Below are 24,465 nucleotides of genomic sequence, written 5' to 3'. Positions count from 1 at the left end.
AAAATGTACGAGATAAAAGTTGACGGTGATTTACAAGCAAAATGCAAGCGTGAGCGTCGATCCTGCAGGCTGCAAACGTAATTCTCATCGATCTTGCAAATCTCTCGAGTTTGTGATGTCATCCGAGATCATAGGCCCATGTGCAACTCATCAATGGCAGCCATATTTGCATGGCTCAGGCCGTAACGTTATCCACGGTCCCTCCATAGGGACCGTGCATTAGGTAACCGACTTAGCTAAGTAAACCATGCCAAGGAGCTTGAGGGTAACCAAGGACAGCTTGAGGGTAAACCAAGGACAGCAGAGTACACTGAAATTTTTTTTTATAGGTTTGAATTTCGCTTGTGTATTCCTTCCCAAAGCAGAACGAACCATTTTTAGGCTCGGCCGGACGTGTATCAGGATGAGAATACGTGAGTGTTATGGTGATAATTTTGACATCAATGAATAAAATGTACGTCAGTGGCTATGTTTCATTTTCAAAAATGTAATCTTTATTGAAATCAGTGAACTGGAATAAAAGTTATCGAACACTGCAAAATCGGAAAAAATACTCCCCAAGTGCCACAAATAACACCATTTTAATCTCTGTTTTTCAAAAGCTCCAACGGCAGGAGGGGGGACACCCCCCTTCTTACCTCCCCCGCGACCGCTGACGCGGTCGCTTGTGGTGCTTTGCACCACGTCTCCGCCCTCTTGTCAACATATCCTGGGGAGAACACTGGGAGAGGGAAAGTTCATTCTTGTAAAGAATTTACTTGTTTCTTCATAAAGTTCCCAAGTTAAATAATAATCTTTACGGCCCTGATACGTCTTTTGCGGCCCGAGGTCGTATGGCGGAAGGGCCCGAGCGTGCGAGGGCCCATACGCCGTACGACCAAGGGCCGCAAATGCCGTATCAGGGCCGTAAAGGTTTTATCATATACCTTATGGAATGATAAATATGTATTTTACATAATATTCAACATTGTTTAGGAGATAAAAATGCGTGCGATATCAAAAATTCAACGCCATTTGTGTCAGTTTTTCATAAATACGATGGCCGCTTCCCGTCGCGGATTTACATACATAATGACGTCATTTGTTTACCTGCAGAATTCTAGAAACACACAAAGCAACATCCGTACTGTACTTGACCAACAGAGATCAAGGCTGAAATCGAGGTGTAAGGAGGACAAAAGCGTGATGTCAGTTCTGGTAATTTATACTGAACAGGCATGCACTTAGGATACACAGGATTTTCACTAGAATTTAGAAATAAATGCCGATATCACCTGCGCGGCTCCACTGTCGCCACGCGCAACTACGATCTGAGCGAGCAGACGTTTTCCTAATCTCGCGCTGGCTTTGTGTACGAATGGAACGTTTGCCAATAGCAAACGCGCTTAGTAACCAGAATCGAGATAGTTCAGAAATGCACGCGATTGCCCATATTGGGCACCGGGCCGGGGCGTGATACGTAAAAAAACATAGGGCCAAAGTCCTGAAGCTACTATAGACATGGATACATGACTGTATGAAATTATCTCACTAAGGTCATTCTAGGGACTTGTAAACCAAATATTAAAGCTGTCTGACCAGCGGTTTTGAAAAAACAAGCGACTCAACAGTTGACAGAGCTCTGCTGCGTTATGTAGAGAATAACCTTTTGTGACACATGTATTGATGAAGGTGGATATCTTTGATAGCTCATTTCAGGATGGCCTCACCAAAAATGGAAAAAAAAATTCCGTAAAAATACAGATTTGTTTCATCACAATTTTAACAAATCTAAGTTGGGTTATCCCTAGGGACCTGTATACCAAATAACAAAGCTGTCTGACCAGTGGTTATGAAGAAGGAGATTTTTTACCAAAAACGCCTTTTTTGGTGCTAATTTGCATATTTTCAACAATATCAAAAAATTAATAAAACTAGTTTCTCAAAATCATATATTTTATCCACACAACAAATATCAAATCAGTAAGTACTGCAGTTGTCAAGATATTTGAGTGGACGGACGCCTAACAAACGGACATACATACATACATACATACATATATATATACATACATACATACAGACTGACGGTGCATGCCGGACGGATACCCATCGCAATAGCTTTTATAGACTATATTAGTCTATAGTAGCTAATAAACGAGAGTTAATTACATTCTAATTAAAGTAAGCAAGACTTGCTTAAATCAAGATTTACGTCATAAAAAACAGCATATATGTATCTGTCAGGTTATAAAGAATCTTAAGCTGGTTATCTTTATCAGTATTTCCATCCTATTAACAAAGCACATTTTAACTTTCAAATTAACATTGTAAGTAAGTTCTGTTGAATAAGTTGAGACTGTACGTACTCAGAGAAAGCACACTGAAGAGACAAATGTTTGAAACTTAAGAAGTTCAAGGTCATCAAAAGCATTATAAGGAATCATGTAACACTTTCTTGCACTGTTTACACAGATTGCATAATTGCTATAAATAGCACAAGGAATCTTACAGCCCAGCTTTACCATAAAAACCCTATCACTTTGACCACTCTTTTAATTGACCACTCTATTTTTTTCCTCAAAGAGTAATTTTATTTTATCCTTACCAAGTCAACCATAAATGGAAATTAGAACTTTCTCTATCTCTATTTATTTGACCACCCTATCATGACAAACTATTATGAGCAATTTCTTTTAGATAATGTACAGGGCACAATAAATGACAGTTCAGAATATGTCAAAGTTGGGATTCAGGAAAGCTGCCTTTACTTGTTTTAATCCTCCAAGATGGTAGGCATTTCACTATGAACTGTCAAAAAAGTTGAACTCTCTGATAATTCTACACTAAAATTATTTTGGCTTTGATGATTTCCTACTTAATTCAATTATTTAAAATCATATTAATTATTTTTTCTGGGTGAATTGATAGGGTTTATACAGTACAAGAAACATACAATGTAAGTCAAATTTTGACCAAAAATGACAAAAAAATCCTTAAAAATACACCTTTGCATATTTCATCACAATTTGAACAAATCTAAGTTGGGTTATCCCTAGGGACCTGTATACCAAATAACAAAGCTGTCTGACCAGCGGTTATGAAGAAGAAGATTTTTTACCAAAAACGCCTTTTTTGGCATTAATTTGCCTATTTTCAACAATATCAAAAAATAAAAAAAAATGGTTCTCAAAATCCTATTTTTCATCTACACAACAAATATCAAATCAGTAAGTACTGCAGTTCTCAAGATATTTGAGTGGACGGACGCCTCACAAACGGACATACATACATACATACATACATACAGACTGACGACGAGACGCCGGACGGATACCCATCCCAATAGCTCTATAGACTATAGTCTATAAACTAAAAATGCACGGATCTGAGGACGCTTTCTCCCAAGCTTTTACAGCTATGTGGAATGTAGGTATATGATAACCAACTGAAAGAAAACTTTGATGATGGTGTACGTGTTGTGAGTGACATGCTGAAACGACTGTCATGATTGTAGACTAGACAGTGTACAGGAACCTTTCCTGCACTGTAATCTAACACCAAAGACTCAATTTGTTGCAAATGTTTACTTTTCTAATGATATGCAACATGTAGACTTGTCAAGCTCGGCAAGGCAAACCGGACATCAATCAAATTCCACTGTACTTAGGTTTTCTATAGAAACCTGTATACCAAATTTCAAAGCTGTTAGACCAGTACTTTTTGAGAAACACATTTTTTGACCAAAAATGGAAAAAATTGCCCCAAAAATACAAAATTGCAGATTTCATCATTTTTTCAATAACAATCATTAAAATCATCTGTAGGAACCTGTATACCAAATTTCAAAGCTATCAGACGAGTAGTTTTGGAAATACACATTTTTTGACCAAAAATGGCAAAAAATGCCCCAAAAATACAAAATTACAGATTTCATCAGAAATTCAATATATATTACTCAGTTCATCTGTAGGAACCTGTATACCAAATTTCAAAGCTATCGGGCCATTACTTTTTGAGAAATACTTTTTTTGACCAAAACTGGCAAAAATTGCCTTAAAATGCAAATTTGATATTTCTGCACGATTTGAACAAATCTGAAATAGATCATCCCTAGGGACATATGTACCAAATATCAAAGCTATCTGACTGGTAGTTTTGAAGAAGAAGATTTTTAAAGATTTTTTTACCAAAAATGATAAGAATTGCCTTAAAAATACAAATATGCAAATTTCACCACAATTTGAACAAATCTGTCTGAAGTCACCCTAAGTAAACTGCATATCAAATTTCAAAGGAATCAGACAAGCGGTTTCAGAGAAGAAGATTTTTTACCAAACACACCAAATAATGCCCCAAAAATACAAATATGCAAATTTCACCACAATTTGAACAAACTTAAGTAAGGTCACCCCGAGTGAACTGCATATAAAATTTCAAAGCAATTGGACTTGCGGTTTCTGAGGAGAAGGCAATTGTTGACAGACGACGACGACGGACAAAAACGGACGACGACGGAAAATCAACCTATTTGATAAGCTTCGCGTCGCTGACAGCGGAGCCTAAAAAGTTGATGATAATGATGGATGGTGCCAGACAAACAGCAATGACAGACAATCATCTTTGATAGCCTCTGCGGCAGCTGACAGCAGAGTTAAAAGAGGTTGAAAGACACAATTAGTTTCAACATAATGTATTGTTATTGGCTCCATGTTACAAAGATTGGATAAACGGTCTCACCATCTTCAACTGAGTGTGTCATGAAGCGGTTGTATTGGGTAGGGGTCAGCTGTGTGTACTGTAATAGTACTGCCATTTGGAAAGGGATGCCTGAAATAAATCAAATCAATAGTTTGAGTTTATATAAATCAAGTCAAAAGTAACCAAGTATATATGGAATAACAGAGTGGACTAAGATAACTCTATTGTGTCAACAGTGGCAATCATTCTTGAACTTATACAAAACACAAGAGTTCATTACTACTTTTCTAATTTATTCTTACACTTGTATGGACTTTGTTTCCAAAAACAATATACAAGACACTAACTGAAAATGCCCTTGTATTTCAGTATATGCAGTATTTTCAATTCTTTGCAATATCCTATCCCCAGTAAAAGAACCAACAATGGATTGCAGCATTTCCCCAAGATACAAGTGAAACTTAAAAGTCAGTAGGTGGTTGGAAATGCTATTTTTGCACCAATTCTTTTCTCAGAGTTAATGTCAAGTTTCAAGTGTTAGAATCAAGATATTTAGTTCAAATTTTCAGGATAACTCCCTTAGTTAATACTTTCTCCAAAGAATACGAAAATTGTATATTTGCAGCCATGATTTTGAAATATGACACCAGTAAATATTAAAATTTAATTTTTCATATTTTTTTTACATATTTGAATTTAATAATAATTGGATAGTATTAATATTACCAAATTAGTTATAAATATGTTGACACTATTTATTGTAAGATTTGTACGGCAGGATTTGTAAATAAAATTTGTTTTTATGATTTTACATGGGTTTATATATCAAAAAATTATTAAAAATTCTTTAAATTTCAAAATGTGATTTTTCAAAAAGTACTTCAAATACAGGAAAATTGTGCCATACAAATCTTATCTGTAACCTTGTTAATAGGCTGTAAAATTCCATGTCCTATCTCATTTCATAGGTGGATTAAATTGGTATACAATTATGTAGGAAAACTGTATTCTGTCAAAAATGTTGAAAACAAGCCATATTTGCACTCCTCTTTTGAAGTCACAGAGCAGTTTTTTTGGTTAATCTCACTTTTGACACCTCTTTGACACTCAAAGAATCTAAAAATGCATTTACAATAGCAGTCACTCACTCTGATGCCAGCACCGCCTTGTCAAACTTTCCTGAAAAACAGCAAATAATGACTTTCCCTTTTCAAACATTTTATTAAAAGCTAGGGGACCTCTACCATAGTTAATACACTAAGGACTCCCCAACTTCTTCTTAGTTGGTCAGTTTTTCAGAAGTTTCAACAGGCTATAACTCTGCAATGCCTTTGTGCCAAATGTCTAGTTTTTTTATTCCACAGAGAATGTTGACTACTTTTATATTTTAATAGTTTTATTGAAGTTTATAACTGACGCTCTAGCCTTTCCAACCACCTTAAATGTGCAAATCGAAATGTATGTGAACATGTGAGTTGAAATTGGTTTTATTGAAGTGATGTACATAGATGTTTGTAGTTTTAGCTTCATAAAGTCAAGTCAATACTTCCATTGGATACTTTTTTTCATTTATGATCAGTGTTTTTACAAGCTTTAAGGAGGATGCAGAATACCAGTGGAGACCAGTGACAGCACCATTGCGGCCACAAACATGCACAGATTGAACTTTTCAGGCTCGTGAAGATTGTAAACATGTGATCTTCTTGAAAAGCCACAACACCTCCTTGAATAACAAGTCATCCGTAGCATGACACAGTCGCCAATTGTTAATAGTACTTTAATTACAAGTCCTCAGAGAGGATACAGTCCTCTTCATTAATTAGATCTGTGATTAAAAATACTGCAATACAGATGGGGCTTGATGCCAAGAATGAGTTTCCATGGTGTGAAAAACATAGGGCCAAAGTCCCTGAAGCTACTATAGACATGGATACAAAATGAAGTATTTCCTGACTGTATGAAATTATTTCACTGAGGTCATCCTAGGCACCTGTATACCAAATATTAAAGCTGTATGACCAGCAGTTTTGAAAAAACAAGCGACTCAACAGTTGACAGAGCTCTGCTGTGTTATGTAGAGAATAACCTTTTGTGACATGTATTGATGAAGAAGGTGGATATCTTTGATAGCTCATTTCAGGATGGCCTGACCAAAAATGGAAAAAATTCCGTAAAAATACAGATTTGCATATTTCATCAGACTATATTAGTCTATAATAGCAAATAAACGAGAGTTAATTACATTCTAATTAAAGTAAACAAGACTTGCTTAAATCAAGATTTACGTCATAATAAAACAGCATATCTGTCAGGTTATAAAGAATCTTGAGCTGGTTATCTTTTAATATCAGTATTTTCATCCTATTAACCAAGCACATTTTAACTTTCAAATTAACATTGTAAGTAAGTTCTGTTGAATAAGTTGAGACTGTACGTACTCAGAGAAAGCACACTGAAGAGACAAATGTTTGTAACTTAAGAAGTTCAAGGTCATTAAAAGCATTATAAGGAATCATGTTACACTTTCATTGCACTGTTTACACAGATTGCATAATTGCTATAAATAGCAATGAGGAATCTTACAGCCCAGCTTTACCATAAAAACCCTATCACTTTGACCACTCTTTTAATTGACCACTCTATTTTTTTCCTCAAAAAGTAATCTTATTTTATCCTTACCAAGTCAACCATAAATGGAAATTAGAACTTTCTCTATCTCTATTTATTTGACCACCCTATCATGACAAACTATTATGAGCAATTTCTTTTAGATAACATAAATGGTGGTTCAGAATATATCAAAGTTGGGATTCAGGAAAGTTGCCTTTACATGTTTTAATCCTCCAAGATGGTAAGCATTTCACTATGAACTGTCAAAAAAGTTGAACTTTCTGATAATTCCACACTAAAATTATTTTGGCTTTGATGATTTCCTAATTAATTCAATTATTTAAAATCATATTAATTATTTTTTCTGGGTGAATTGATAGGGTTTATACAGTACAAGAATTACATACAATGTAAGTCAAATTTTGACCAAAAATGACAAAAAAATTCCTTAAAAATACACATTTGCATATTTCATCACAATTTGAACAAATCTAAGTTGGGTTATCCCTAGGGACCTGTATACCAAATAACAAAGCTGTCTGACCAGCGGTTATGAAGAAGATTTTTACCAAAAACATCTTTTTTGGCATTATTTGCCTATTTTCAACAATATCAAAAAATTAAAAAAAACAGTTTCTCATAATCATATTTTTATCTACACAACAAATATCAAATCAGTAAGTACTGCAGTTCTCAAGATATTTGAGTGGACGGACGCCTCACAAACGGACATACATACATACATACATACATACATACATACATACAGACTGACGATGGACGCCGGACGGATACCCATCCCAATAGCTTCTATAGACTCTAGTCTATAGTAGCTAAAAACCAATGTAGGCCACTATCCTAAAGGTCATTGAATGCAGTCAATTAGCAATTAATTGACAAGGATGCTAGCCAAACATTGTTGCCATCCTAGCCTAATACTGACAGATTATCACTGGTACAATATTCATAAAGTTCGATGCAAACAAAAATCCATTATGTAAATGCATACTAGCAATTAATTTAAATGATACCGCTGAGTGTCATTGAATTGTATTTACAAACTATGAGATCAACATCTGTACCAAGTTTCATCAAATTTGATGCAGTATTTGCGGATATATCACTCTAATTAGGAAAGTTCATTACTTGTACAATTACAAATTAATTAACATGACACTGATAAATGTCTTTTTCACTGTTAAAAGCAATGTGAGCTTAACATTCTATTAATTCTAAAAGGTCATGAAGTATACAAATATGTAATTAGCTGAAATGAAATATTAAAGTTCTTTGACTGCTGTCATTGTATCACCATTTATATAGCAAGTGTAATTACCGTTGGCCAAGTCCTTCAAGCCATATATGCCGAGCTGTGAAGCTCATTAGATATGCAAATTATAAATTAGCGACATTAAAATGTGAAATGACTTTCGATATTGTTTAATTAGATATAATCATCAATGTACATAGCATATTTTGCCAACTTTGATCAAGTGAATCCCAGTATATAGCCCTAAGAAGCAAAGTTCATTAAATATGTAAATTAGGTATTGACTTCAGTTAAAAATGCTTAATGATTGTCAATAATGTTGTATCATGGTATCTGCAATATATGTAGCAAGTTTTGTCAACTTTGGTCAAGTCAATTCAGATATATATCTCTAATTAGGAAAGTTCATTAAATATGCAAATTAGGAATTTGCTGAAGAGAAAATGCTTATGACTTTTACTAATATTGTATTATAGTGTCTTTAATGTACATAGCAAGTTTCATCAATTTTGATCAAGTCAATTCAGATAAATAACCCTAATTATGAAAATTTATTTAATATGCGAATTAGGAATTGGCTGAAGTAAAAATGTCTTTTGACTTTCAATAATGTTATATCACAATATCTTTGATGTATATAGCAAGTTTCAACAACTACAATCAAGTTAATTCAGATATATATCTCTAATTAGGAAAGTTCATTAAATATGCAAATTAGGAATTTGCTGAAGAGAAAATGCTTATGACTTTACTAATATTGTATTATAGTGTCTTTAATGTACATAGCAAGTTTCATCAATTTTGATCAAGTCAATTCAGATAAATAACCCTAATTATGAAAATTTATTTAATATGCGAATTAGGAATTGGCTGAAGTAAAAATGTCTTTTGACTTTCAATAATGTTATATCACAATATCTTTGATGTATATAGCAAGTTTCAACAACTACAATCAAGTTAATTCAGATATATATCCCTAATTGGGAAAGTTCATTAAATATGCAAATTCGGAATTGGCTGACAGTAAAAAGACTTTCAAAAATGTTGTATCATAGTAGCTCAAATACATGTAGCAAGTTTCATCAACGTCGGTTCCAGTCCATTCAAATATATATCCCTAATTACCAAAGTTCATTAAATGTGCAAATAAGAATTGGCTAAAGTTAAAACACTTAATGACTTTCAATAATGTTAAATAATAGTATCTTTATTATACAAACAAAGTTTGGTCAATTTTGATCGAGTCAAATCAGATATATATCCCTAATTAGGAAAGTTCATTAAATATGCAAATTAGCAGCTATCTTTTGTGTAACCCCTTTAATGGTTCCCACTGCTGATATATCTTGGTGTGATCAACATTTGTAGCAAATCTCAATCAAATTGTGTGTAGTCGTTTTTAATGTATATCCGTTTTTTCTAAAATCATTAATTATGCAAATGAGCAAAAAGTATGCAAGCCACACCCATCAAAAACTAATCAGTTCTTGCCATTTGCTAACTGAATATATGTACCAGATTTGATTCTGACTAGCCATTTTTGAGATATCGGACCAACAGACAGACAGACAGACAGACAGACAGACAGTCGCTGCGACATATGCTCACGTGTGTAAACACGTGAGCAAAAAATGGTCGGCACACAACCATATTCAATCCTAAGGTTAAACAAATCAATGTGCATATGCATGACATAGGTCAATGTCCTTGTACCAACTTTGAATAAAATCAGTTGAGACTTGCCAGAGTTTATAATTCTGGATAAGAAAAAATACCGCCAATGGCACTTGGACATAATGACCGCCTAGTTTTATCGGCATTTATCAACAAACCCCACTCACTGTGAATTAGACAGACCACAAAGTCAATGTGCAACATATAGCTGAAAGACTATTTTTCACATTGCGATTTTAAGCCCATTTTTATTAGAAAAGAGACATGTATATGTATACGGAGAAAAAGCAGAAGACATATTTGTAAAAGTGTTTGTTGAGTGACAATCATATATGCATCTCTTGAAATTTTGTGGTTATAAGGTATAACACTAGTGTAAGAATAATGAGGTTAGAATAAGTTAGTAAAGCTAAGTTGGACAGTAATTAGATTTTTTGGGGGGGGGGGTATGGAGGAAATGGGTATGGGAGCAAATTTTTTTTTCCTGTCACAGTGACAGCAATTTTTTTTTCTACTGTCAGAGCTGCATCAATTTTTTTTTCAAATGGAGTAGCAATGCAAATTTTTTTTTCTTTGTCATCAAGTTTGTGATGCGTTGTATATAAGGGAGCCGTCATTATTACGGCCTGAAACTCAGAAATTTCAAGTGACACCCCCCCCCCCCCCCCCCATCAACCATGATGAATTTGAGTAACTCCCCTCTCTAACTCTGAAATTTTGACTGATCCCCCCACTTAGAAAAGTTAAATACAAATACATGTATTTGTAAAATTTACAAAATACAGCAACAGTAAAGACCTTTGAAATCCTGATGTACTCTGGTAGACTATCATCAGTTATCTCATGATGGTTCAAAAAAGGTGAACCCATCAAAATGAAATTGCAAGTCACAATAAAATAAAGATATAAAAGCTCACGCAGTATCTAACCATATAGTATATTGTTTAATTTGGATGGGTATTATGACAGGGTTTTCACTAGGATATCTGACCGGGCAGAATTTGAAAGTACAGGGGAGAACACGTGAGAGGCTTAGGGGGAAAGTGTCACAGGGGCTTTCCCCTATCTTGCAATGGTGCAGTCTGGCGCGATCTGAGAGGTGTTTTTTAATTTTTTTTTTACTAAGTGAAACTGTTAGAACACCCCAAGGGGGAGAGCACAAGAGGGGGTTTCCCCCTCTCGTATTGGAAATTTTGGGAAATTGATGTGTTTAATGGTGCAATCTGAGAGGAGTTTTAGGTTATTTTGCATTGGTAAAACTGTTTGAAAATGACATTGAACACTGCAATATTTTTTTTACATTTATGCATGATCAGTGTTTGTGTCACAATATTCAACAACCAAACAATGACAATACAATTTGGAAAAAATAGCGTCAATGACACTGTAAGCTCCCATCCTGGACTATTTAGTGTTTGTTCTCTGGTCAGATATTTGAACATGTGTGAAAGGGATAAAGTGCATGAAGTGAAAATACTTAAATGAAATGTACTGGAGACAGTGAAATATGTTTAATGTAATTATTCAGAATATAAAATGGAAAAAATACAGAATTAGATATATCGAATACTGTGATACAACCATTAACTCAACAAGTCATTTACAATGACATAGTCCCCACTTGTAATAGGAGTATTAGTCTTGATGGGGCAGGAAAATGTGGTCATTAAGAAGTATCACTGGAGTGTATATGTTGAGATCTATGGGCACATAGGTCTATGTCGTTGTTCCCAATTTGAAACACATGAGGCATGTCTAAGTTATGGTTCTAAATCGGGAAAAAAGATCAGACCTCTAGCAGTATTGGCCAGCCAAGAAATACATATGCGCATTATAAATGAGGTACAAGATGTGACATCTTAAGGTCTAATATCCTATCAAAATTGGAGGGTATAGAACTTGTGGTTACTGAAATATGCATATATGTATAAATCAAGGTCAAAGGTCATCGAGGTCACATGACATTTTGAAAAAAAAAATTATATTGCTAATTAATCCCTATATGCCAAAAAATCAGATCTCTAGCTCTATTCGCTTGCCCAGAATTAGATGTGTACATAATTAATGAGGTAAAGCGTGTGTTGTCATAAGGTCTCCCATCCTACTAAATACAAAGGACATAGCACTTGTGGTTACTTATTTATTGACATAAACATATATTTTAGGTAAAAGGTCATCGAGGTCACATGACATTTGGTCAAAAAATTTCTCTCCTATAGTTATCCCTATATACCAAAAATCAGACATCCAGCTCTATTGGCTCGCTCAGAATGAGATATGCGCATAATTATTGAGGTACAGTATGTGGCGTCATAAGGTGTCCCATCATACCATACATGAAGGGTGTAGCACTTGTGGTTACTGAGTTATGGACAAATATGTATATTTGAGGTCAAAGGTCACCGAGGTCACGTGACATTTTGTTAAAAAAATTGTTTTGCTAAGTTATCCCTATATACCAAAAATCAGACCTCTAGCTCTATTGGCTCGCTCAAAATTAGATATGCGCATAATTAATGAGGTACAATATGTGGCGTCATAAGGTGTCCCATCATACCATACATGAAGGCTGTAGCACTTGTGGTTACTGAGTTATGGACAAATATGTATATTTTAGGTCAAAGGTCACCGAGGTCACGTGACATTTTGTCAAAAAAATTGTTTTGCTAAGTTATCCCTATATACCAAAAATCAGACCTCTAGCTCTATTGGCTCGCTCAAAATTAGATGTGCGCATAATTAATGAGGTACAATATGTGGCGTCATAAGGTGTCCCATCATACCATACATGAAGGCTGTAGCACTTGTGGTTACTGAGTTATGGACAAATATGTATATTTGAGGTCAAAGGTCACCGAGGTCACATGACATTTTGTCAAAAAAATTGTTTTGCTAAGTTATCCCTATATACCATAAATCAGACCTCTAGCTCTATTGGCTCGCTCAAAATTAGATATGTGCATAATTAATGAGTATAATATGTGGCGTCATAAGCTGTCCCATCATACCATATATGAAGGGTGGTAGCACTTGTGGTTACTGAGTTATGGACAAATATGTATATTTGAGATCAAAGGTCATCAAGGTCACATGACATTTTGTCAAAATATCCGAGATATCTGCGTGAACGGATGGACTCACGGATGGACGAACAGACGGACATGACCCAATCTATAAGCTCACTGGACTTCATCCGTGGGGACTAAAAATTGTGTCACTGCATCCTTTTTGCAATATGAATACGATGAGAAACTAAATTTTATTTTTCGTGGCCTTATACATGGGAGTCTATGGAGATCTGCCTTATACATGGGAGTCTATGGACATGTAAACTAAAAATATGCAAATTTCACCACGATTTGCCTAAATTTGGAAAGGTCACTCCTATGCACTTCCATACCAAGTTTCAAATCAATCGAACTTGTGGTTTCAGAGCAGGAGATATTTTGACCAAAAATGGGAGAAAATTACAAAAAAATTCATGAAAAATAGCAAGTCCAAGATACTGACCCAAGATGTGCACAATCATTTCATGTCAGCCCAAAGTACTTACATGCTAATTTTTCATGTAATCTGCTCAGTGGTTATTGAGTTTTTTCAATTTTGACTGTTTTTACATTTTTTCACTTAATTTGCATATTTTTGGCAATGACAACTTCATTTGAACAAAATCTCATCTACAGCCCATCATCCATGTACACACCAAATATCAAGCTGAAATGTACAGCGGTTTTGGAGTTTTTGATGTTGACGGACAGACATACAGACATACAGACATACAGACATACAGACATACAGACATACAGACATACATACATACTGACGTTTCCCTAGCCTATAAGAATAGCTTCCATTGCCATATATACATATGGCTATGGGAGCTAAAAACAGTTCTGTTTGCCAGATACTGAAGACAAATGAATATACAGGAACAGAAAATCTGTGACCTTCTTGTGTCATTTCTCCAGCTGCCAGCTTCTACTGAAAAGCATGAATATGGTATGTTTAACTGTCAAAATGGTCATTGAACTGAGGTAAATGAAAACATGTTTCTGTGATAATAAAGGATGAATTCACAACAGTTCAGTTTTGTCCTAGATCCTGTGAAAATTTTGAGAAATTGATGTGCACTACGGTGCAGTGTAGTGCAATCCGATAGGTATTTTAAATTTGTCTTTTACCAGTAACACTGTTAGAAGACCCAAGGGGGAGAGCACCAGAGGGGGTGCCCCCCTCTCGCATTGAAAATTTTGAGAAATGGATGTGTGCAATGGTGCAATCTTAGATGTGTTTCAATTATTTCGCCAAAAAAATTGAGTAACCCCGTCCCCCTTCTTTTTCTCCACATTTTGAGTAACGCCCCCTGAAGTTTTCAATTTTTTTAGTGACCCTCTCCCTTGTATTTCATTACATTTGTTGTTCCTCAATTTTTCATTGTCAACTTGTACATCTTCCTAATATATTTATATTGAGAGAATAATATATTGATTTAAACACTAGTTTATTGACTCCTGTCTTGTGTTGTAAAATTTTCACAATTTACAGAAGTCAAAAAGTCCCCTTTAGATAGTGCCTATGCCATTGAGATATTGCAACAGAAATCCTGAAATATGATTTCTTGGGTCAGAAAAGGGAAGGAAAACATTGAGTGCACTGAGGTGTAAGTAGACCTATGTAGTGCATGCTTATATCATAAGTGCTGGGAAAAACATAAGAATTGCTTGTGGTAAAAACATTTGCGCCGCCTATGGCGGCGCGCTGGCAAAGAATACTTGAGAATAGGGTTTCCAAATTTTGCTAATTTCTGGTGCATTGTGACAATTTTTTTTTTCACTTCTGTCTGTTATGACAATTTTTTTTTCTCAGGTCATGGCAGGATCAATTTTTTTTTCTTCTATCTCACCTGGCGACAAATTTTTTTTCTCAAAATATCCTCCATACCCCCCCCCAGAAATCAAATGGTGTTCCCTAAAGCTAAGTTGACAGCAATTAAGATTACAAAATTACACACTGAGCTAAGGAAATCTGAATGAAATAAATGTTGAGAGTACGTAATTGAAGCTAAGATAGGAATGAACTGAGTTACTGCAAGGGGGCAAGATGATCTAGTAGGGCAGCAAAGTCATGGTCATCTTTTTGTATAATATCTTGTGTAAGTTCATAAATCTTGCTATGGCCAATAACTGTGTTTCAGATCATTTGAGAGCAATTCATCCATGACAGGTTTAAATTGTAATATACTTCTATTTAAAGGAGAGAAATTTCTCAAATAGTTTTTTTTCCCTGTAATTTCCTGTGAGAACACACGGATAGATGCTCAGGACTCTATGCTGCCAGAGCTCGCTTGATAAGTAACCTAAAACTTGTAACGTCATTGTCTAACCTGTTCACCCCAATTCCCTGTAGACAGGTCCACACTCACCATTGATAACAATGGGTTCGGGCCATACCATGGCAGGGTTAAGAGTAAAGACTGTAACATGTGAGGTCGTGGATACTTAATCTCTGGAATGTCAAAGTCTGTATATTGACTCAAGGATGTTGACTTTACAAATGCCTAGGGTCATCTCAAATGTGAGAATCTAAAATATGAAATATGTTTTTTTTATCGCTTTTGACGCCAAAAATAGCATGGAAATCTCTGATATGTCCATTCAGAGTATCCTCCATGTTTCTAGCATTCATCTAACACACATTTCTGTTCCGTAACTCATAAAACAGTCCAAAATGCAGGATTGGTGTACCTTCCAAAAATACACATATGGAAGGCCCCTAAAATCAATTAGTTGAAAAAGGGGGTCAACAATTTCCCATATCTATCTAACCGCTGATCCGTTTGGCACCATTTTTCGGAATCGGAACCTTGACATTAGTCTAAACATCTAAATATCAACGCAGTCTGTTTACGGAAAATGTTCACTGTCCGACATCCCACTTAACCCCATCTTAATAACATAACGACCTACGGTCATTATGTTAAAAAACATTATAAAATGGCCGCCATGTTGCCATATTGGATCATATTGTGAACAAATTGACGTATATATGCCATAACATAAGTCAATGTCCTTGTACCAACTTTGAATAACATTGCTTGATAATGTCTGAGCTATGGTTTCGGACATGAAAAATTGTTACAAAATGGTCCCCAATACGTCATCCTAAAAAGGAATAAATTGCCTTTCTAATGATACCAAACAAGTGAGGTTATGTTAAAACATAGGGCCAAAGTCCCTGAAGCTACTATAGACATGGATACAAAATTAAGTATTTCCTGACTGTATGAAATTATCTCACTAAGGTCATCCTAGGGACCTGTAAACCAAATATTAAGGTGGTTGGAAAGGCTAGAGCGTCAGTTATAAACTTCAAAAATACCGCAATTATACGGTGTCGCTCAAATTTGATCAGAATTGGTACATACCAAAGATCAACAATAAGTGTTATTTCTATCTGTTCAGTGCAGGAAAATTATGCATTGATTTTATGACAATTTCTGCACAGTACAACCAGAAAAACAACAAGAAATACAACCAGAAAAACAACAAGACATATTTAAACCAGAAAATTAACAGTGACAAAAGTAAATAAGGTCTGAAACTTTAGGTACTGAAGGTCAACTTTAGCAACATGCGTAGCAGAGAATCTTTCTACCATGGATGTACAAAAATAGGCATCCATATGGTTTCAGCAGATCAGTTAATATGTCAAAGTTCATAAACAATTACAGGAAATGACAAATTAGCTGTTTCAGTTACTGCTATCACTCCCAAACATAATAGGTACCCTGCATACAAATACGTTAAAGGTCAAAATCCTCTTATTCAGATGTGTGGGCTGATTCAGTTCACTGCCACCACTCCTGCACACTTGCAGTATTTCCCTTTTTCTTACCTCATTTGCACTTTTTCACACTGATGTGTTATAAATTTGAACAAATTCACATCTCAACCCCTACATCTACCTGTACACCAAATACTGAGATGGTAGCTTTGGCGGTATGGGAGCCTTTGTGTGTGACGGACATACATCCGCACATACCCACAAATATACAGACACAGACGCCACTCAGACTCATCATATAAGCTCTTTTTGGTATTTATATATAAAACCAAATATGAGCTAACAAACTATTAAAATATAAAAGTAGTCAACATTCTCTGTGGAATAAAAAAAACTAGACATTTGGGCACAAAGGCAGAGTTACAGCCTGTTGAAACTTCTGAAAAACTGACCAAAAAGAAGAAGTTGGGGAGTCCTTAGTGTATTAACTATGGTAGAGGTCCCGTAGCTTTAATAAAATGTCAAAGTTTGACAAGGCGATGCTTGCATTCAGAGTGAGTGACTGCTATTGTAAATGCATTTTTAGATTATTTGAGTGTCAAAGAAGTGTCAAAAGTGAGATTTACCAAAAAGACTGATCTGTGACTTCAAAAGAGGGTGCAAATATGGCTTGTTTTCAACATTTTTGACAGAATAACAGTTTTCCTACATAATTATATACCAATTTAATCCAACCTTTGAAATGAGATATGGAATGGAATTTTTACAGCCTATTAACAAGGTTACAGATAAGATATGTATGGCACAATTTTCCTGTATTTGAAGTACTATTTGAAAAATACCGCAATTATACGGTGTCGCTCACATTTGATCAGAATTGGCACATACCAGTATGGGTACCAAAGATCAACAATTAATGTTGTTTCTATCTGTTCAGTGCAGGAAAATTCTATTTTCAATGTTATGACAATGATTTCTGCACAGTACAACCAGAAAAAATACAAGAAATATTTAAACCAGAAAAACAAGTTGACAAAAGTTGGACACACTGCTACAGAGAAATAGATGTTTTGATCAAAAAGGGCAAAAATTGTCCTAAATACACAAATATTGAAATTTCACCACGTTTTTTTGCAAACAGCTTCTCAGCTTGTCAAAAGATGACCTGCAACATTTCGCGAAATCTATCAGCAATATAAATCACTGGGCCATATGTATGTTGTAGTTACAGCACGCAATCTTACTTGCGCTAGTGATATGGATGTACATTGTATCCTCAGACAGCGTCGAACTAAAATAAATTATAAATCTTAAAATTTACTCAGAAAACAAAATTAGCACAGCTTTTCTTATTTGGAAAAATTTTTTTTAGAAATTTACAATTGTAAAAAAATGTTCAAAATTTCAATGGTCCATCCCCTAGTTTGAGCAGGTCTGTTAATATGTAACAGTTCATAAACAATGACAGGAAATGACTAGAGGTCAGTGGAGTATCCTGTTTCAGCCATTGGCATGCGACCACTCATGAACATTTGCAGAATTTCCCTTTTACTTACCTCATTTGCACATTTTTGACACTGATGTGTTCATTTGAACAAATTCACATCTTAACCCCTACATCTACCTGTACACCACATACTGAGACGGTAGCTTTGGCGGTATGGGAGCCTTTGTGTGTGACGGACATACATCCGCACATACCCACAAATATACAGACTAGACGCCACTCAGACTCATCGTATAAGCTCTTTTTGGTATTTATATATAAAACCAAATATGAGCTAACAAAAAGAGTTTCTCAAAATCATATATTTTATCCACACAACATATATCAAATCAGTAAGTACTGCAGTTCTCAAGATATTTCAGGGACGGACGCCTCACAAACGGACATACATAAATACATACACACATACATACATACATACTGACAGTGCACGCCGAACAGATACCCATCCCAATAGCTTCTATAGACTATATTAGTCTATAATAGCTAATAAACGAGAGTTAATTACATTCTAATTAAAGTAAACAAGACTTGCTTAAATCAAGATTTTCATCATAAAAAAACAGCATATCTGTCAGGTTATAAAGAATCTTAAGCAGTTATCTTTTTACCAGTATTTTCATCCCATTAACCAAGCACATTTTAACTTTCAAATTAACATTGTAAGTAGTTCTGTTGAATAAGTTGAGACTGTACGTACTCAGAGAAAGCACACTGAAGAGACAATGTTTGAAACTTAAGAAGTTCAAGGTCATCAAAAGCATCATGTAACACTTTCATTGCACTGTTTACACAGATTGCATAATTGCTATAAATAGCACATGAGGAATTTTACAGCCCAGCTTTACCAAAAACATAGGGCCAAAGTCCCTGAAGCTACTATAGACATGGATACAAAATTAAGTATTTCCTGTCTGTATGAAATTATCTCACTAAGGTCATCCTAGGGACATGTAAACCAAATATTAAAGCTGTCTGACCAGCGGTTTTGAAAAAACAAGCGACTCAACAGTTGACAGAGCTCTGCTGTGTTATGTAGAGAATAACCTTTTGTGACACATGTATTGATTTCAGGATGGCCTGACCAAAAATGGAAAAAATTCCGTAAAAATACAGATTTGCTTATTTCATCAGACTATATTAGTCAATAATAGCAAATAAACAAGAGTTAATTACATTCTAATTAAAGTAAACAAGACTTGCTTAAATCAAGATTTACGTCATAAAAAAACAGCATATCTGTCAGGTTATAAAGAATCTTGAGCTGCTTATCTTTTAATATCAGTATTTTCATCCTATTAACCAAGCACATTTTAACTTTCAAATTAACATTGTAAGTAAGTTCTGTTGAATAAGTTCAGACTGTATGTACTCAGAGAAAGCACACTGAAGAGACAAATGTTTGAAACTTAAGAAGTTCAAGGTCATCAAAAGCATTATAGGAATCATGTTACACTTTCATTGCACTGTTTACACAGATTGCATAATTGCTATAAATAGCACATGAGGAATCTTACAGCCCAGCTTTACCATAAAAACCCTATCACTTTGACCACTCTTTTAATTGACCACTCTATTTTTTTCCTCAAAAAGTAATCTTATTTTATCCTTACCAAGTCAACCATAAATGGAAATTAGAACTTTCTCTATCTCTATTTATTTGACCACCCTATCATGACAAACTATTATAAGCAATTTCTTTTAGATAACATAAATGGTGGTTCAGAATATATCAAAGTTGGGATTCAGGAAAGTTGCCTTTACATGTTTTAATCCTCCAAGATGGTAAGCATTTCACTATGAACTGTCAAAAAAGTTGAACTTTCTGATAATTCCACACTAAAATTATTTTGGCTTTGATGATTTCCTACTTAATTCAATTATTTAAAATCATATTAATTATTTTTTCTGGGTGAATTGATAGGGTTTACACAGTACAACAATTACATACAATGTAAGTCAAATTTTGACCAAAAATGACAAAAAAATTCCTTAAAAATACATTTGCATATTTCATCTCAATTGAACAAATCTAAGTTGGGTTATCCTAGGGACCTGTATATCAAATAACAAAGCTGTCTGACCAGCGGTTATGAAGAAGAAGATTTTTTACCAAAAACACCTTTTTTGGCATTAATTTGCCTATTTTCAACAATATCAAAAAATTAAAAAAAAAGTTTCTCAAAATCATATTTTTAATCTACACAACAAATATTAAATCAGTAAGTACTGCGGTTCTCAAGATATTTGAGTGGACGGACGCCTCACAAACGGACATACATACATACATACATACATACATACATACATACATACATACAGACTGACGCCGGACGCCGGACGGATACCCATCCCAATAGCTTCTATAGACTATAGTCTATAGTAGCTAAAAACCCTATCACTTTGACCACTCTTTTAATTGACCACTCTATTTTTTTCCTCAAAAAGTAATTTCATTTTATCCTTAACAAGTCAACCATAAATGGAAATTAGAACTTTCTCTATCTCTATTTATTTGACCACCCTATCATGACAAACTATTTTGAGCAATTTCTTTTAGATAACATACAGGGCACAATAAATGAGGTTCAGAATATGTCAAAGTTGGGATTCAGGAAAGTTGCCTTTACATGTTTTAATCCTTGAAGATGGTAAGCATTTCACTACGAACTGTCAAAAAAAGTTGAACTTTCTGATAATTCTGCACTAAAATTATTTTGGCTTTGATGATTTCCTACTTAATTCAATTATTTAAAATCACATTAATTATTTTTTTCTGGGTGAATTGATAGGGTTTATACAGTACAACAATTACATACAATGTAAGTCAAATTTTGATCAAAAATGACAAAAAATTCCTTAAAAATACCGATTTGCATATTTCATCACAATTTGAACAAATCTAAGTTGGGTTGTCCTAGGGACCTGTATACCAAATAACAAAGCTGTCTGACCAGCGGCTATGAAGAAGAAGATTTTTTACAAAAAACGCCTTTTTGGCATTAATTTGCCTATTTTCAACAATATCAAAAAATACGGCAACTATACGGTGTCGCTCAAATTTGATCAGAATTGGTGCATACCAGTACGGGTACCAAGATCAACAATAAATGTTGTTTCTATCTGTTCAGTGCAGGAAAATTCTACGTTGATGTTATGACAATGATTTCTGCACAGTACAACCAAAAAAAAACAACAAGAAATATTTAAACCAGAAAAACAGGAATGACAAAGTAATTAAGGTCTGAAACTTTAGGTACTGGGGGTCAACTTTAGCAACAGGCATAGCAGAAAGGCAGCTAGCCCCCCATTAGTTTGACCATAGAAGGTCTTCTTCCCCTCTACTGACGGTCTTCCTCCCCTCTACTGTATATGGTATGAGCAGGTCTGTTAATATGTAACAGTTCATAAACAATGACAGGAAATGACTCAAGTCAGTGGAGTAAGCCTGTTTCAAGCCTGTTTCAGGATTTCACTTTTTCTTACCTCATTTGCACATATTTCACACTGATGTGTTCATTTGAACAAATTAACATCTCAACCCCTACATCTACCTGTACACCAAATACTGAGATGGTAGCTTTGGCGGTATGGGAGCCTTTGTGTGTGACGGACATACATCCGCACATACCCACAAATATACAGACATACAGACCCATCAGACTCATCATATAAGCTCTTTTTGGTATTTATATATAAAACCAAATATGAGCTAAAAATTAGAAAAAATGCTTCTCAAAATCATATTTTTCATCTACACAACAAATATCAAATCAGTAAGTACTGCGGTTCTCAAGATATTTGAGTGGACGGACGCCTCACAAATGGACATACATACATACATACATACATAAATTAAGCGTCCATGGCAGATGGGTCCCCTTGATTTACAGCTGTCTTGTTTTGCCGAACCTGTGGCTCATACTCGGATAGTGCAATAAAGGCAAGTGAATGACCTTTGGTAACTTTACTGGCATGTTTTTGTGAACTGTTTTGTGGTCAAATTTTATTTTCTCATGATCAAAAACGGAACGTGTACAAGTTTATATGCACCCACCATGGTCATTCAGCAGTACCATGGATGTAAAAAATAGATCCATGGCAGTACAGTATAGGCATGGCAGTTCATTATGTCAATATGATGCAGGTGGTGGTGTTGTACGTCAGGCATCGGTAAGGGTACGTGGGTATTGAATGAAAACTACGTATTTGAAACATGGTATCTCAATCTCTCAACTATTTTAACTTGTACACAAACACCGTTGCTTCAAAATTGTTGCATCAGGTAATTGACTATGGCAGTGTTTACCACACTGACAAAAACTTCGGCCGTGTTCAAACATACACACAAACGTGCCGATATACATGGGGCATTGTTTGTACTTTTGTTACTATCAATGACAAAATGCACAATGGTAGTAGTGTTAAAAAGGAACTTTTTATTGGGTATTTTTTCTGTAAGAAAGACACCTGTCAATCATTAGCACAAGTCAATGACGCGACGCAAGCCAGCTGGTGTGAATTTCAGCATGCATTGTTTCATGATGGGCTCAGAGAAGGGGTGCGGCTTCTATAATGGTACAATTCAAAAACCCAAAATGGGCAAACAATCAGCCAAGACAATGTTTCAAAGTCAGGTGCGGCTCAATTAGAGGTGCGGCCTCAATGGGAATTTTACGGTAGTCTATAGTAGCTAACAATAAGCTCAGCAGATGACTTACAAGAAGACAGATTTAAGAAAAATGCAAGTGGGTCGCAAAATCGTGATTTTGCGGTACCTTCAAAACATGACCGTAACAGCTACTGCATACCTATATCTGTTAAAATTCCATTTTGTATTCTAGGGATCCCAAGGCTTCTGAAAAATACAGGTTTGTTATCCTGTTAGGGGGGGGTGCACGTAGACCACTCTAAGAGGGGGGGGTGGGGTGCACGTAGACCCCTCTAGCCCAGGACTATAAAGTATCCCAACAGACAACAGCTGTGGTGACTATGCAATTTTGTTAAATTTGACAGAATGAGTTGTTTGGAATTTGTTTGCACTTCATCCATCCTCACACAGAACCATATCAACCAAACTATTAATTCCATTTCTTGAACATCTCCTCTAAGATACTTACCTGTAAAGTGTATCTGTTTTTAAAACAATTGGTCACCAGTTCACCTTTGGACATTTGAAACAACCACATCAGCTTTCGACCACTATGTTGACTGGCGTAAAATGTTGTAAAACGTTGAAAACTACGCTCAAGCTGAAATAAGACAAAAACCACTTTGTTTAAAAGTTTAGTGATAAATTAATCATGGTACCTAAAATAATTACCAGGGAAAGACCTTGACAATGATATGCATGCTGTTGTGCAATTCTAACTTCACAGAAAAATTCAAATATTAACAAGTCATCGTTGATGACACAGTCCCCACTTGCTAATGGGTACTTTGATTAAAAGTCCTCAGAGAGGATAGAGTCCTCTTCATTAATTAGGTCTGTGATAAAAATACTTTTATACAGATGGTGCTCAATGGCCAAGAATGAGTTCCATTGGGATGAAAACAAAAAATCAATGTAGGCCACCATCCTAAACTAGGCTAAAGTTCATTAAATGAGTCAACTAGGAATTAATCAACAGGATGTTGCAAAACATTTTTGCATTCTATCCTATCACTAACAGATTATCACCGGTACCATATTTCATAAAGTTTGATGCAGTATTTACAACACTATGAGATCAACATCTGTATCAAGTTTCATCAAATTTGACATTGTATTTGTGGATACATCACTCTAATTAGGAAAGTTCATTACATATGCAATTACAAATTAATTAAAATGACACTGATAAATGTCTTTTTCAATGTTAAAGCAATGTGAGCTTAACATCTGTACAAAGTTTCATGAAACTTGATGCAGTATTTCTTGACATATCAGCCTAATTATGAA

The 24,465-nt window shown here is 35.1% G+C and overlaps 1 protein-coding gene across 1 annotated transcript in view; it reads right to left on the bottom strand.

The window, feature by feature from the left end:
- Positions 1 to 24,465, bottom strand: part of LOC139124775 (cullin-1-like) — a 149,522-nt gene that overhangs the window by 72,727 nt on the left and 52,330 nt on the right. Inside the window, exon 6 of the mRNA XM_070690887.1 lies at positions 23,645 to 23,776. Coding sequence (XP_070546988.1) covers positions 23,645 to 23,776 — 132 coding nt within the window. The remainder of the gene's footprint in view (positions 1 to 23,644; positions 23,777 to 24,465) is intronic.

Source organism: Ptychodera flava (assembly GCF_041260155.1).
Source record: "Ptychodera flava strain L36383 chromosome 23 unlocalized genomic scaffold, AS_Pfla_20210202 Scaffold_24__1_contigs__length_23054250_pilon, whole genome shotgun sequence".
NCBI classification, from domain to species: domain Eukaryota; kingdom Metazoa; phylum Hemichordata; class Enteropneusta; family Ptychoderidae; genus Ptychodera; species Ptychodera flava.
This window is presented reverse-complemented; position numbering and strand designations above follow the sequence as displayed.